Raw genomic sequence first — 16,489 nt, forward strand, 5'->3', positions numbered from 1 at the left:
CCCCCCCCCCCCCCCCCCCCGCCTTTTAAAGAACTGATTGCAGTGAGAATGCCTGATGCCTTTCAGTGAATGATAAAAGCATCAGGCAGAAATTTCTAACTATCTGATTCTTAAATTTGCTCTTTGGAAATGCCACAGAAACTTTGATTTATAACTTAGTATTGTTTAGTAAATTGTCTTTTATCGTTCTGCATCTCCCAAGTTTTAAATTAATAAAAAAATGATAATCTTAATATATCTATTTTGCTGATGTAGGCGCTGAAGGCTTTAAGTTATATAGCATGTGTAGTTATACTTTTAGATAAATAACATTTATAGCTATCCTATGTTTATGAAGACTGAACATAGTTAAGATGGCAGTACACACCAATCGATCTACAGATTCAACATAATCCCCACCAGAATACCAGTTGATTTATTTGTAGAAATTGACAAGCTTATTTAAAAATTCATATGGAATTGCAAGGGACTTAAAATAGCCAAAACAATGAAAAGAACAAAGTAGTAGGATTCACACTTCCTAGTTTTAAGCTTTATTGTAAAGCAACAGTAATCAAGATGATGTGCTACTGGCACAATAATAGACACATAGGGGTGCCTGGCTGGCTCAGTGGAGCATGTAACTCTTGATTTCGGGATTGTGAGTTTGAGCCCCACACTGGGTGTAGAGATTACTTAAAAATAAAATCTAAAACATAAATTATTGCAACAGAATAGAGAACCAAGATGTAAACCCATACATCTGTGGTCAATTGTTTCTTTGTGGGGGTGGTTCTTAATATCTTTTTTAATGAATAATTTTTTAATTGAAAAATTCCTGTAAAATAAAATTAACCATTTTATTTATTTATTTATTTTTAAAAAAGATTTTATTTATTTATTAGAGAGCAAGTGAGAGAGCACTGGGTTTGGGGGCGGGGGGGAGAGAAGCTGACTCCCGCTGAGCAGGGAGTCGGACTGGGGCTCTATCCCAGGGCACCAGGGCAGGGCTCAATCCCAGGACCCTGGGATCATGACCTGAGCGGAAGACAGATGCTTAACCAACTGAGCCACCCAGTGCCCCATAAAATTAACCATTTTAAAATGTGTAATTCGGGGGGCCTTGGCTAGCTCAGTTGGAGGGTGTGTGACTGTTGATCTTGGGGTCATGAGTTCGAGCCTCATGTTGGGTGTAGAGATTACTTCAATAAATAAAACTTTAGAAAGTGCATAATTCATTGGCGTTTAGTACAATCACTATGTTGTGCAACCGTCACCTCTGTTTAGTTCTAAGATATTTTTGTCATCCCAGATGGAAACTCTGTAACTCCCATCAGCCCCTGCTAACTGCTAGTTGGCTTTCTTTCTCTAAGGATTTGCCTGTTTTGGATGTGTTATATAAATGGAATATTATCCAATCTGTGACCTTTCTTTCACTTAGCCTAATGTTTTTGAGGTTCATCCATACTGTGGCATTCATCAGTACTTCATTTCTTCTTATGTTGAATAATATTCCATTGTATGACAAATCATATTTAGTTTATCCATTTATCAGTTGATGGACATTTGGGTTGTGTCTGTCTTTTAGCAGCTGTGAATACTGCTGCTGTGAATATTCCTGTACAGTGTTTGGTAGAATACATGTTTTTAATTCTTTGGGATATGATACCTAGGAGTGGAATTGCTGGGTCATATGATAATTCTATGTTTAATTTTTTGTGGAACTGACAAACTGTTTTCCATAGCAACTGTATCATTTTACATTCCCACCAGCAATGTAGGAGGGTTCCAATTTCTCTGCATCCTCAACACTTGTGATTTTCCATTTTTTAAATTGTAGTCATCCTCATGGGTGTGAAGTGGTACCTCATTCGTGGTTTTGATTTGTAGTTTCCTAATGATTACTGACGAGCATCTTTTTGTATGTGTACTGGTCATTTGTACATCTTCTTTGGAAAAATGTCTATTCAAATCTTTTGCTCACTTTAATTTAGAAAAAACTTGTAGTTTTCTTACCTGGTTTTTAAAAATTTTTAAAAATTAAAAAAAATTTAATTGAAATATAGGTTGACCTACAATATTATATTAGTTTCAGGTGTATAACACAGTGATTGGACAATTATATATACATTAGGAAATGCTCACTGTGATAAGTAGTTACCATCTGTACCATACAAAGTTGTTACAATATTATTGACTATATTCCCTATGCTGTATTTTCATCACTGTGGCTTATTGATTTTATAACTGGAAGTTTGTACCTCTTAATCCCCTTCATCTCTTTGGCCTATCCCCCCACCTGCCTCTCCTCTGGCAATCATCAGTTTATTCTCTGTATTCATGAATCTGTTTTTTTGTGTGTTTTGTTCATTTGTGTTTTAGATTCCGCATATAAGTGAAATCACATGGTATTTGTCTTTCTCTGACTCATTTTACTTAGTTTAATACCTTCTAGATCCATCCATGTTGTTGCAGATGGCAAGATTTCATTCTTTTTTTTTTTTTTTTTTTGGCTGAGTAATACTCCATTGTATATTGATACCACATCTTCTTTATTGATTCATTTATCGGTGGACACTTAGGTTGCTTCCATATTTTGGCTATTCTGAATGCTGCAATAAACATAGGGGTGCATGTGTCTTTTTTAATTAGTGTTTTTTTCTTTGTGTAAATACTCAGCAGTGGAATTACTGGATGGTATGGTATTTCTGTTTTTAATTTTTTGAGGAACCTTCCTACTGTTTTCCATAGTGTCTGCACCAGTTTACATTCCCTCCAACAGTGCATGAGGGATGTGAAGTGAGGACCGGGTTTGAAAGAGGTGGTAACCTGGAATAATTTGTTAGGTGGAAGGAAAAGAAGAATATAAGCAGCCAGTGATGGTCTAGATGTAGCTGAAAATTGAATTTGTAGTGGGGTAAGGGGGGGTGGCTAAAATAGGTAAAGGAGATTAAGAGGTATAGACTTCATTTATAAAATAAATAAGTTAGGGTGATAAAAATTAAAGCATAGGGAATCTAGTCAGTAGTATTGGAATAATTTTGTATGGTGACAGATGGTAACTACACTTAATTGTGGTGAGCATTTTGTACTTTATATAATTGTTGAACCACTATGTTGTACATCTGAAACTAATGTACTATTATATGTCAACTACACTTCAATAAAATTTTTCTTTAAAATATGCAAAGGACTTGAATAGATACTTCTCCAAAGAAAATATGCAAATGCTTGGGATGCCTGGGTGTCTCAGTCAGTTAAGCATCTGCCTTTTTCTCAGGTCATGATCTCAGGATCCTGGGATCGAGCGCCATGTCATATCCTTTCACACGCATTAGGATAGTTGTATCAAACAAAACAAAGCAAAACAACCCCAGAAAATAACAAATATTGGGGAGTATATGGAGAAATTGGAACCTTATGCGTTCCTGGTGGGAATGCAAAATGGTGCAGCTACTACGGAAGACAGTTGGACAGTTTCTCAAAAGTTAAACGTAGAATTATATTCCACTCTTAAGTAGATACCCAAAAGAATTGAAAGCAGGGACTCGAACATACTTGTATACTGTTGTTCATAACAGTATTCACAATAGCCAAAAAGTAGAAACAACCCAAATGTTCATCAACAGGTGAACAGATAAACAACATGGTATATATATACACAATGGAATATTATTCAGTTTTAAAGAGGAATGAAATTTTGGAGCCTACTCGACATGGATGAAAAAACATTATGCTAAGTGAAATAAGCCAGGCACAAAAGGACATAGATCATATGATTCTACTTATGTAACGTATGTAGAATAGGCAAATTCACAAGCCACAGAAAGTAGGAAGGAGGTTACTAGGGATCGAAGGGAAAGAGTGTGAGGAATGGTTGTTTAATGGGTACAGAGTTTCTGATTGGTATGATGAAAAGTTTTGGAAATGAATATGGTGATGGTTGTACATGTTGGGAATATATTTAATGGCATTGAATTATATATGTTAAGATGGCAAATTTTATGTTATGTTCAAAAAAAAGAAGTGGAGGCTTATGAATGTTAATAAGTGGGGTCAGTGTACCGGAAATTTCCATGTAGTTGGAGAACCTAAGTATTGAGAGTAATTTTATCAACAAGTTAGAGACAAGGTTGTGATAAGAAGTTGGGGGTATCTAGTTATTGATCTGAGAGGTGACATTCCAGGTAAAATCTTGTTGTGGTGTGTAACCCTTAGGGAACTGGAACTTAGGAGACAACAAAATTCAAATTCTAGCCTGTCATTTTTTAGCTATGCAGTTTTGTCGTATTACTAAAGCTTTCTGAACTTTTTTCTGTGTTAAGTATTTGTTAAATGGACAAATAAACCATAATCAGAGTAATTATGAGTATTAAATGAACATATATGTTAAAGAAAAAGAAAGTTGAAGTGCCAGAACTTAGGTAGGAAATTTAAAATGAGAAAAATACAGGAAAAATACTTGAGGAAATAGATTGTTTTCCCAGAATTAAAGGGAGATGAAAGATTACAGATTTAAAAGCCCAATAGAATACCGAATATAGTTAAGGGGAAAAACCACACCTAGACACATTATATTGAAATTTGATACTATCAGAGTTAGAGAAGTCTAAAAGCTTACCAAGAGAATTAATAACATTATTAAGGACCAGAATTCAGATTGTCATTGTACTTTTCAATGGCAACATAAGCTGCAAGAAAAAGAGTAATACATTTGGAATATTGAAGAGAGTATTGAAAAAAAATAACTTTGAACCTTGAATTTTATAAGGAGACAATTGTCATTCAAGTGTAAGAGCATGATTAAAATATTCTCAAACATAGAAGACCTTTAAAGATTAGCCATACAAAGTTCCACATGGGGAACATTTCTGTAGAAAGAACTCAGATGAGTGGAGAAACAAATCTAGCAGATGCTATTAGATATATGTGATGTATACATGTGAGAGTGTAAAGAATATTCAAAATGCTAAAATAAAGATTATTGTCTTAAAAAAATTAGCCCCAACAAGAGAAAAATAAGAGAAAGTATGTTCATAAACCTGAGGATTGGATGGAGGGGAGATCATGGGCATGAGGCATGGTAAAGTTCTTCTCTTGGGAAAGGGATATATGGATAACACTTTCATTTATCAAAAAGAAAGTTTGTAAAAAGTGCAGGAAAAGCAAAAATACAAGTTGAAATAAAGATGTCCATTAAAAGGCAGAGATTGATGTTTCAGTAAAAAAATGTGTGTGTGTGTGTGTGTGTGTTTGTGATATGTGTAAATACCCTAAATCAAAATTTTAAATTACATAGGAGGAGGGGCATGGATAGGATATGTATGAAAATCGTTGAAAATTGAGATCCTAACAATGCTTTTGCTTATGTGGGTTGTATCTATTGATAGTTACCTTGTTAGAAATTAAAACTGAAAAATTAAACATTTATCTATTGATTAATTTTAAAACAGCAGCAATCTACTCCTTGTAAGTTATAAGTAACATGCAAGCATTTTTTTTTAAAGATTTTACTTATTTTATTTTATTTGAGAGAGAGAGAGGGAGTGCGTGCGTGCGTGCGTGCAAGAGCACAGGACAGGGGAAGGGCAGAGAGAGGGAGAAGCGACTCCCCGCTGAGTGAGGACCCTGATGCAGGGCTCCATCCCAGGACCCTGAGATGATGACCTGAGCCAAAGTCAGACACTTAACCTACTGAGCCTCCCAGGTGCCCTAGTAACATATAGGTATTTTTGTGAAAAAAAGCTATTTTATTAAACAACAAAACAATTTAGTGAGAAGGGTAGCATTGTATTATGCACTTTTGCATATCTTGTTAATGTAAGGTCTAAGAGAACATACTTAGGTTCTCTTTTCTGCTTCTGCATTTACTCTCTTGCAGTATGTTGTTTTGATTGAGTTACATGAGGAGAATCCTAGGACCTTGTGGATCTTTTGAAAGTATCTGGGGTAAACTTTGGGTCCTGAGACCACACTTTGAGAACTCCTTTTTCCAAACAAGTTTCTTTGTTTATTACCGACCCTCCCTCCCCATTTGGTATCTTCTCCGTTTATGTCTATTTTTTATTGTCCCATATTTCCTCTCACCTTCCATTTTTGTTTTTGCTATTTCCTGCCTTACATTCTTTTCCATTTTAAGGCTGATTTCCAAGTTTTCACTAATGATTCTAGTCTCTGTGACTATCTCGTCTCTAAAATCTGTTAGCAGGTATATAGTTCCACGTGATTCGTACTTCAGTGATCTAAGCTTTCTTGTGTTTTCTCTTTCCAGTTACATTATAAAGCTCCTTTGAATTAGGGACTCTAAAAATTGACAAGACAAAATAAGAGTTTCTCCTTACAGCGTTTAGTACAAGGTAATGTTTGTTGGTTGATAGGTAGTAACACTTTCTGCAAAAGTGCATATAGATCACAAATTCTCTTTTGGCCTTAAGTAGTTGATTGGAAAATTATAGTATCTTACACATTACCTGATTTATGGTAGTATTTTTGGTATTGCAAGTAATGTTTTTTAAAATAGATCTTGTAAAGATCTATTTATTTATTTGAGAGAGAGAGAGAGTGTGTGTGTGAGCCAGGGAGGGGCAGAGGGAGAGAATCTCAAGTATACTCCCCACTGAGCATGGAGTCCAAAGCAGGGCTTGATCTCAGGACCCTGAGATCATGACCTGAGCTGAAATTAAGAGTCGGATGCTCAACTGACTTAGCCACCCAGGCACCCCTAGATATTGTATAACTAAAACCATCTTCAGTTCAGGCTTGTTGTTCTTGTGAGTCATTTATTGATTAATTTATTTTCTTACCATTTCAGAAAAAAGCCAAAGGACAAGAGCTCTTTGATCAGATAATGTACCATTTGGACCTTATTGAAAGTGACTATTTTGGACTGAGATTTATGGATTCTGCACAAGTAGCAGTGAGTAGCTGTTTTTTGGAGTTTCCAGTGTGGGAGCAGAAATGGAAAATTTCAGATGATGTGCTAATTGCTGCAAGGCTACATATTCTTACTGCATTCTCTTTTTCTTCTGATTTTCTTGTTATGGTCTGAAGCTCTGACCCCTTCAAAACAACCTGAAGTGCTTGTTAAAAAAATGTGAGTCCTGGTCCTAACCCTTATTACTAGAGTATGATCTTTGCAGTTGAGGCTAGGAAATCTGTCTTTTTAATGACCACTGGGTTGGTTGTTGGGCATACTAAAGTTTGAGAACCACTGTGTATAATGGAAAGGGTGCTAAAATGGGAGTTTTGTGGGTTTGTGCATAAGTGATAGAAGTTACCGATTTGCAAATAAGGTGAGTAGACTAGGTTATCGTCAAGATCCTTCCTGATCTGTGATTCTATAAATATTCTTTGACCATGTGCATTTCAGATGAGAGAAATGTGTATGTGATACGGTAGGATGTTGGAGGCTTTTCAAAGATCTGAATACTATACTAGGATTTGACTGGAGGATGTTTGAGAGAAAGTAGTAGATGATAAGATTGGAAGGTGGATTAGTGGCTATATCATCCAAACTGAATACCAAAATTATTAAATAATATATGGGCAATATTTATTCTCTAATAATTGAGATTAGGGGTTTTTTGAGCAGGGAGGTTATATTTTGCTTCAGGAAGTATTATGTAGGAGTATTGTGTAGGATTATTTGGAATGGGCAGAGATTGAAATCAGAAAGAGTCATTGCAAATACTGGGGATAAAAGTAATGTTAAGGCCTGGAATAGGATAGTCACAGTAGCAGGGGCGGGGGGGGGGGAGTAGAGATAGGATATCAAGACATTAAGCTTTGTGTTTTGGAAGTCTATGATGGAGGAGTGTGTATGTATGTGTATGTGTTTAGTGACACTTTAACTCTGGTATCTAGGACTCATAGGAACAATATATAAGAATTCTCAAGTTCCTTTTGGAGTGGGGCATTCATTCACTCATTCATTTGGTGTGATTAATAAATGAACTAGAATACCTCTATAAGATACTATTAAAAAACATATCTTTTGGAGATGAACTCCTTAGTTGGCTTTATAGATCATCTTGGCTAAATTTACAGCTGTTAATAATGCTAGCTATAATTTATTTCTCTGATTTCCATACCCCTAGTCCCCCTTTCTGAGTTAAAAGAAATTAAGCATGCACATTTAGCAACAGAGTACTGGTTAAATTTTGGCATACTCATACAATGGAATAATCTGCAGCTCATTAAAAGTGGTGATTTTTAAAGTATACTAATTGACATAGAATAATGTAGAGAAAAGGTTACAGAACAGTATATTTGAGTTTTTTAATTTTAAAAAAAGTGGATAAATGTACACATATATACATGAAAAAATTAGCTAAGCTATTTCCCATAGTTTCAGAGTTCTCATCTCTGGATGGAGTTTGTATAGGAGGTGTTTCTTTTATTATTCATTTTAATGTTATTTCTCTCTGATTAGACTAAGTCCATTGAGGGCAGGGAATGAGTCTTACCTCTGTTGCCCAGCATTTAGTAGACACATAAAACATTTATCAAATTGAATTCTGGTGCACTGCTTAGTTTGATATAAAGGCCTGGTTGACTGTTAAGTTTAATATCATTCATCAGTCATCTTTCAAATAGTGGAATTATACTCGCAGTCAACGAAAAAATGAATGATAGGGATAAATAATTCATAGTTTCCTGTTTTTTGAAGGGTTGTGAAGGAAAAGAGGTAGAAATATGCCAACATTAAGTTTAAGGTACCATTTTCCTTAGGATACATAAATACAGTATTCTCTCTTTATCCATGATTTCACTTTCCATGGTTTCAGTTACCCGTGTTCAACCCCAGTCTGGAAGCAGGTGATCTTCCTTCTGACATGTTGTCAGAAGGTCAGTGGTAGCCTAAAGCTACATCACAATGCCTATACCATTCACCTCACTTTATCTCATCACGTAGGCGTTTTATCATCTCATAGCATCGCAAAAAAAAGGGTGAGTACAGTATAATAAGATACTGTCAGAGAGAGACCACATTCATAAAACTTTATTATGGTATATTGTTATAATTGTTCTATTTTATTATTTGTTATTGTTATTAATATATTACTGTGCCTAATTTATACATTAAACTTTATTCTAAGTATATATTGGAAAAAATATAGTATATATTGGGTTTGGTACTATCTGTGGTTTCAGGCATCCACTAGGGGTCTTGGAATGTGTCTCCCACAGATAAGGGGGGACTATTGTAATTGGGGAAAGAAATAGACATGTAGCCATTGCTAAGTTGTATTATTTGCTCTTGGTTAATATCAATAATTACTGAATTTCTAGATCCATTAATATTTTTTCCCCTCACTTGATACCTTTCTTCTGGTCATAACAAGTTTTTGGGAAAGCCAGTATTAGAACTCTTTTTTTTTTCTTTTTTTTAAAGTTTTATTTATTTAAGTACATGGGGCTTAAACTCATGACCCCAAGATCAAGAACGCAATTGCATGCTCCTCTAACTGAGCCAGCCAGGCGCCCTAGAACTTTTAATCCCTACTCTTTTTTTTTTTTTTTAAAGATTTTATTTATTCGTTTGACAGAGAAAGACTGCGAGAGAGGGAACACAAGTGGGGTAGTGGGAGAGGGAGAAGCAGCCCTCCTGCTGATGTGGGGCTTGATCCCGGGACCCTGGGATCATGACCTGAGCCGAAGGCAGAGACTTAACAACTGAGCCACCCAGGCACCCCTAATCCCTACTCTTTTAGTTGTAGTTTATCCTTGTCAATGCCCAGAAATCTAGGCATTAAGATTAAATTTTAGTAAGATTTACTTTCTGTTGGGGCACCTGGGTGGCTCAGTTGTTAAGCATCTGCCTTCAGCTCAGGTCATGATCCTGGGGGCCTGGGATCGAGCCCCGCATCGGGCTCCCTGCTCAGTGGGAAGCCTGCTTCTCCCTCTCCCTCTGCCCCTGCTTGTGTTCCCTCTCTCGCTGTCTCTCTCTCTGGCAAATAAATAAATAAAATCTTAACAAAAAAAAAAAGAAAAGATTTACTTTCTGTTTTTGCTGTCACTGAAATACGCTGTGTGACTTGAACTGGAAGAACAATAGCTGATAGATGAAAGCTATTCAAAATGACCTCTAGATAAAATTTTAAATATTCTTAAAGTGCTAACTCACATAATTCTACAATTTTATGACATCAGTAAATATAGAGAAGACTCTGAGGTATTTGTTATGTGGCCAGATTTAACCCCAGAATGAAACAAAATTGATACTTTGCAAACAATTCAGTTTATTGGTGAAGGTAATAAACTTGAGGAGGAGGAGGAGAAAAGATGGCAGAGGAGTAGGGGACCTTATCTCAGCTGGTCCCCTGAATTGAATTGGATATCTACCAGATCATCTTGAACACCCACGAAATCAGCCCGAGACGTAGGAAGATACATCTGGATCTCTACAAACGAACATCTCCGGCGCTGAGTATTGAGGTACGAAGCGGGCAGCCGTGAATCTGCACACAAATATCAGAAGATAAACGGAAGGGGGAGGGAGCCGCCGTGCTCGCGCTCCGGGAAGCAGTAGCCACCTGCACTGGGGAGTGGGCCAGATTTGCAGACCGGTAGCCGGCGGAGAAAAGAGACTGAGACCGGGAGCTTGGGAGGGAGTGCGCATGACCAGACTGAAAACTGGGAGCTCCAGAGCATGCACTCAAACTAGACTGAAACTGGGAGCTTGGGAGCACGTGCACAACCAGACTGAAAACTGGAGCTCGGGAGCGCTCACCCGAACCACACTGAAACAGGGAGCTCGGGTGCGCGCACGGGAACCGGGGGCGGCTGGCAGTGTTAGAAGCACAAAGGACAGAGACGTGCCAGCCCTGGGAGCAAGGACTGGAAGAGTGGTTGTGGGGCGCACGACCTAGGACACTGCGGCGTTTTTAGCAGCACTGACAGAAACGGTTAAAGTGGCCAGGAGAGCTCAGTGGAGAGCAGACTGTGATCTCTTTGTTCTGAGACAGAGGCTTGGATACAGACACTGCTGCTCTTACTCTCAGAAGAGTCACAGAAAATCGCCAGGGAAAGCCGCCAGAGAACAAAAGCCCGGAAAAACCGGTTCACATTGTGCCCATCCCCACTCCCCCGCCACAGGGGACGGGGCACCTCTACCCAAACAGGGTTCCCTGATTATCAGCATGGCAGGCCTCTTCCCCAGAAGACAGGCTGAAAAAACAAGAAGCCCACATCCCTAAGGTCCCTATAAAACAGGTGCATCTTGCTTGGGTCCTGGTCAATAATTTGGGCTCTGTACATCCCCGGAACCAGTCCTCATCAGAATGACAAGGAGGAGGAACCCCCAACAAAGGAAAGAAACAGAGACTATGGCCTCTGCCACAGAGCTAATAGATATGGATATAACTAAATTGTCAGAAATGGAGTTCAGAGTAACAATGGTCAGGATGATGTGTAGGCTTGAAAAAAATGTTAACGAAAATATTAACGAGAATAGAGAATCTGTAAGGGTGGAAATGAGAACGAATCTGACAAATTAAAAATGCTATGAATCAAATGCAGTATCAACTGGATGCTCTGACAGCCAGGGTAAATGTGGCAGAAGAACGAATTAGTGAACTGGAAGATGAGGTGATAGAAAAAGAAGGAAAAAGTGGGAACTTGGCTTAAAAAAATCCAATCTTGGGGTGCCTGGGTGGCTCAGTTGTTAAGCGTCTGCCTTCGGCTCAGGGCATGATCCCGGCGTTCTGGGATCGAGCCTCACATCAGGCTCCTCTGCTGGGAGCCTGCTTCTTCCTCTCCCACTCCCCCTGCTTGTGTTCCCTCTCTTGCTGTCTCTCTCTCTCTCTGGATTTTTTTTTTTTTTAAGATTTTATTTATTTGACAATCTCAAGAATGTAGAATACAGGAGATTACTGACTCAATGAAACGTTCCAGTGTCAGAATCATCGGCATCCCCGAGGAGGTGGAGAAAGAGAGAGGTCTAGAAGAGATATTTGAACAAATTGTAGCTGAGAACTCCCTAATCTGGTGAAGGAAACAAGCATTCATGTCCAAGAGGCAGAGGGGACCCCTCCCAAGATCAGTGAGAATAGACCAACACCAAGTCACATAATAGTACAGTTTGCAAATCTTAGATCCAAGGATAAAATCTTGAAAGTGGCCGGGGGAAGAGAATCCTCACCTACAGAGGGAGGAACATCAGAATAAGGTCAGACCTGTCTGCAGAGACCTGGCAAGCCAGAAAAAGCTGGCAAGACATATTCAGAGAACTAAGTGAGAAGAACATGCGGCCAAGGATCCTTTATCCAGCAAGGCTGTTGTTCAGAATTGATGGAGAGACAAGGACCTTCCAAGACCAGCAGAAACTGAAAGAATACGTGACCACCAAGCCAGCCCTATAAGAAATATTAAGGGGGGTTCTGTAAAAGTAAAAAGACCCCAAGAGTGATACAGAACAGAAATTTACAATCTATAGAAACAAAGATTTCACAGACAGCATGACATCATTAAAATCATCTTTCTTGATAATCACTCTCAGTTTGAATGGCATAAATGCTCCCATAAAAAGCCACAGGGTTGGAGATTGAATAAGAAGACATGACCCATCCATTTGCTGTCTACAAGAGACTCATTTTGAACCTAGAGATACATCCAGACTGAAAGTGAAGGGATGGAGAACCATTTTTCCTGCCAATGGACCTCAAAAGAAAGCTGGGGTAGCAATTCTCGTATCAGACAGATTAGATTTTAAACTAAAGACTGTAGTTAGAGATACAGAAGGACACTATATTATCTTAAAGGATGTATCCAACGAGTGGATATAACAATTATAAATATCTATGCCCCCAACAGGGGAGCAGCTAGATACACAAGCCAACTCTTTTAAACAGAATAAAGAGACATATAGATAATAATATGTTAATAGTAGGGCACCTCAACACTCTGCTCTCGGCAATAGACAGATCACCTAAGCAGAAAATCAATGAAACAAGAGCTTTGAATGACATACTGGACCAGCTGGACCTCATGAATATATGCAGAACACTACACCCCAGAACAACAGAATACTCATTCTTTTCGAATGCACATGGAACTTTCTTCAGAATAGACCATATACTGGGTCACAAAACAGGTCTCAACCGATACCAAAAGCCTGAGATTATTCCCTGCATATTCTCAAACCACAATGCTTTGAAACTGAAACTCAATCACAAGGAAAAATTTGGAAGAAACTCAAACACTTGGAAACTAAGAACTATCCTGCTTAAGAATGATTGGGTAAACCAGGGAATTAAAGAAGAACTTAAGCAATTTATGGAAACCAATGAGAACGAAAGCACATTGGTCCAAAACCTATGGAACACTGCAAAGGCGGTCCTAAGGGGAGAATACATAGCCATCCAAGCTTCACTCAAAGGAATAGAAAAATCTAAAATGCAGTTTTTATAGTCTCACCTTAAGAAGCTGGAGCTGGAACAGAAGAACAGGCCTAACCCATGCATGAGAAGGCAGGTGATCAAGATTAGAGTAGAGGTCAATGAATTAGAAACCAGGAGCACAGTAGAGCAGATCAACAAAACTAGAAGCTGGTTCTTTGAATGAATAAATAAATAATTTGATAAGCCACTGGCCAGACATATTCAAAGGAATAGAGAAAGGACCCAAATTAATAAAATTATGAATGAAAGGGGAGAGATCACAACCAACACCAATGAAATAGGAAGGATCATTAGAAACTTTTGTCAACAGCTTTATGCCAATAAATTAAACAACCTGGAAGAAATGGATGCCTTCCTGGAAACCTATAAACTACCAAGACTGAAACAGGAAGAAATTGATGATTTAAACAGACCGATTAATTATGAAGAGATTGAAGCAGCGATCAAAAACCTCTCCAAAAACAAGAGTCCAGGGCCTGATGGATTCCCCGGGGAATTCTACCAAACATTCAAAGAAGAAATAATACCTATTCTCCTAAAGCTGTTTCAAAAAATAGAAACAGAAGGAAAACCACCAAACTCATTCTGTGAGGACAGTATTACCTTGATCCCCAAACCAGGCAAAGACCCCATCAAAAAGGAGAATTACAGACCGATATACCTGATGAATATGGATGCCAAAATTCTCAACAAGATCCTAGCTAATAGGATCCAACAGTACATTAAAAGGATTATCCATCAAGACCAAGTGGGATTCATCCCTGGGATGCAAGGGTGGTTCAACACTCGCAAATCGATCAGTGTGATAGATCATAGCAACAAGAAAAGAGTCAAGAACCATATGATGCTCTCAACTGATGCAGAAAAAAGCATTTGACAAAATACAACATCCTTTCCTGATTAAAACCCTTCAGAGTGTAGGGATAGAGGGTACATTCCTCAATTTCATAAAAACTGTCTATGAAAAGCCTACAGCAAATATCATTCTCAATGAGGAAAAGCTGAAAGCCTTTTCCTTAAGATGAGGAACACGACAAGGATGCCCACTCTCGCCATTATTATTCAGCATAGTACTAGAAGTCCTTGCAACAGCAATCAGACAACAAAAAGGTATAAAAGGTATCCAAATCGGCAAAGAAGAAGTCAAACTGTCTCTCTTCGTAGATGACATGATACTCTATGGAAAACCCAAAAGACTCTACCCCCAAACTACTAGAACTTATAGAGCAATTCAGTAATGTGGTGGGATATAAAATCAATGCTCAGAAATCAGTTGCATTTCTATACACAAACAATGAGACTGAAGAAAGAGAAATTAGGGAATCCATTCCATTTACAATAGCACCAAAAATCATATGTTATCTCGGAATTAACTTAACCAGAGACGTAAAGGACCTATATTCTAGAAACTACAGATCACTCTTGAAAGACATTGAAGAAGACACAAAAAAAGATGGAAAAATATTCCATGCTCATGGATCAGAAGAATAAACATAGTTAAAATGTCTATGCTACCCAGAGCAATCTATGCTTTCAATGCCATCCCGATCAAAATACCAATGACATTTTTCAAAGAACTGGAACAAACAGCCCTTAAATTTGTGTGGAACCAGAAAAGGCCCTAAATCGCCAAGGAATTGTTGAAAAGGAAAAACAAAGCTGGGGGCATCACGTTGCCAGATTTCAAGCTTTACTACAAAGCTGTGGTCACAAAGACAGCATGGTACTGGCACAAAAACAGACACATAGACCAGTGGAATAGAGTAGAGACTCCAGAAATGGACCCTGGACTCTATGATCAACTAATCTTTGACAAAGCAGGAAAAAACATCCAGTGGAAAAAAGGACAGTCTCTTCAATAAATGGTGTTGGGAAAATTGGACAACTATATGCAAAAGAATGAAACTTGACCACTCTCTCACACCATACACAAAGATAAACTTCAAATGGATGAAAGACCTCAATGTGAGACAGGAATCCATCAAAATCATAGAGGAGAACATAGACTGTAACCTCTTTGACATCGGCCACAGCAATGTCTTTCATGACACATCTCCAAAGGCAAGAGAAACAAAAGAAAAAATGAACTTGTGGGACTTCATCAAGATAAAAAGTTTCTGCACAGCAAAGGAAACAGTCATCAAAACAAAGAGGCAATCCACAGAATGGGAGAAGATATTTGCAAATGAAACTACAGATAAAAGGCTGGTATCCAAGATCTATAAAGAACTTCTCAAACTAGAACATGAAAAACAAATAAATCAAAAAATGGGCAGAAGATATGAACAGACACTTTTCCAATGAAGACATACAAATGGCTAACAGACACATGAAAAAATGTTCAAAATCATTAGCCATCAGGGAAATTCAAATCAAAACCAGATTGAGATACCATCTTACACCAGTTAGAATGGCAAAAATTGACAAGGCAGGAAATAACAAATGTTGGAGAGGATGTGGAGAAAGGGGAACCCTCTTACACTGTTGGTGGGAATGCAGGTTGGTACAGCCACTTTGGAAAACAGTGTGGAAGCCCATCAAAAAGTTAGAAATAGAGCTACCCTATGACCCAGCAATTGCACTACTGAGTATTTACGCCAGAGATACAGACATAGTGAAGAGAAGGGCCATATGCACCCCAGTGTTCATAGCAATATTGTCCACAATAGCTAAATTGAAGGAGCCGAGATGCCCTTCAACAGATGAACAGATTAAGAAGATGTGGTCCATATATACAGTAGAATATTACTCAACCATCAGAAAGAGTGATTACCCAACATTTGCAGCAACATGGACGGGACTGGAGGAGATTATACTAAGTGAAATAAGTCAAGCAGAGAAAGACAATTATCATATGGTTTCACTCATTTATGGAACATAAGAAATAGCAGGGAGATCGGTAGAAGGAAGGGAAGATTGAAGGGGGGGTAAACGGAAGGGGGAATGAACCATGAGAGACTAGGAACTCTGGGAAACAAACTGAGGGCTTCAGAGGGGAGGGAGTAGGGGATTGGGATAGCCCCGTGAAAGGTATTAAGGAGGGCACATATTGCATGGAACTCTGCACGTTATACGCAATCAATGAATTATGGAACACTACATCAAAAACT

General features: G+C 38.2%; 1 protein-coding gene across 5 annotated transcripts in view; it reads left to right on the top strand.

Annotated features, from left to right (window-relative positions):
* Positions 1-16,489, top strand: part of EPB41L5 (erythrocyte membrane protein band 4.1 like 5) — a 140,361-nt gene that overhangs the window by 8,777 nt on the left and 115,095 nt on the right. For all 5 annotated transcript variants that reach the window (XM_008686106.2, XM_008686108.2, XM_008686107.2 and 2 more), the window contains exon 3: positions 6,791-6,895. In XM_008686106.2, the coding sequence (XP_008684328.1) occupies positions 6,791-6,895 (105 nt within the window). The remainder of the gene's footprint in view (positions 1-6,790; positions 6,896-16,489) is intronic.

The sequence above is a fragment of the Ursus maritimus genome, unplaced genomic scaffold (assembly GCF_017311325.1).
Source record: "Ursus maritimus isolate PB19 unplaced genomic scaffold, ASM1731132v1 scaffold_1, whole genome shotgun sequence".
NCBI classification, from domain to species: domain Eukaryota; kingdom Metazoa; phylum Chordata; class Mammalia; order Carnivora; family Ursidae; genus Ursus; species Ursus maritimus.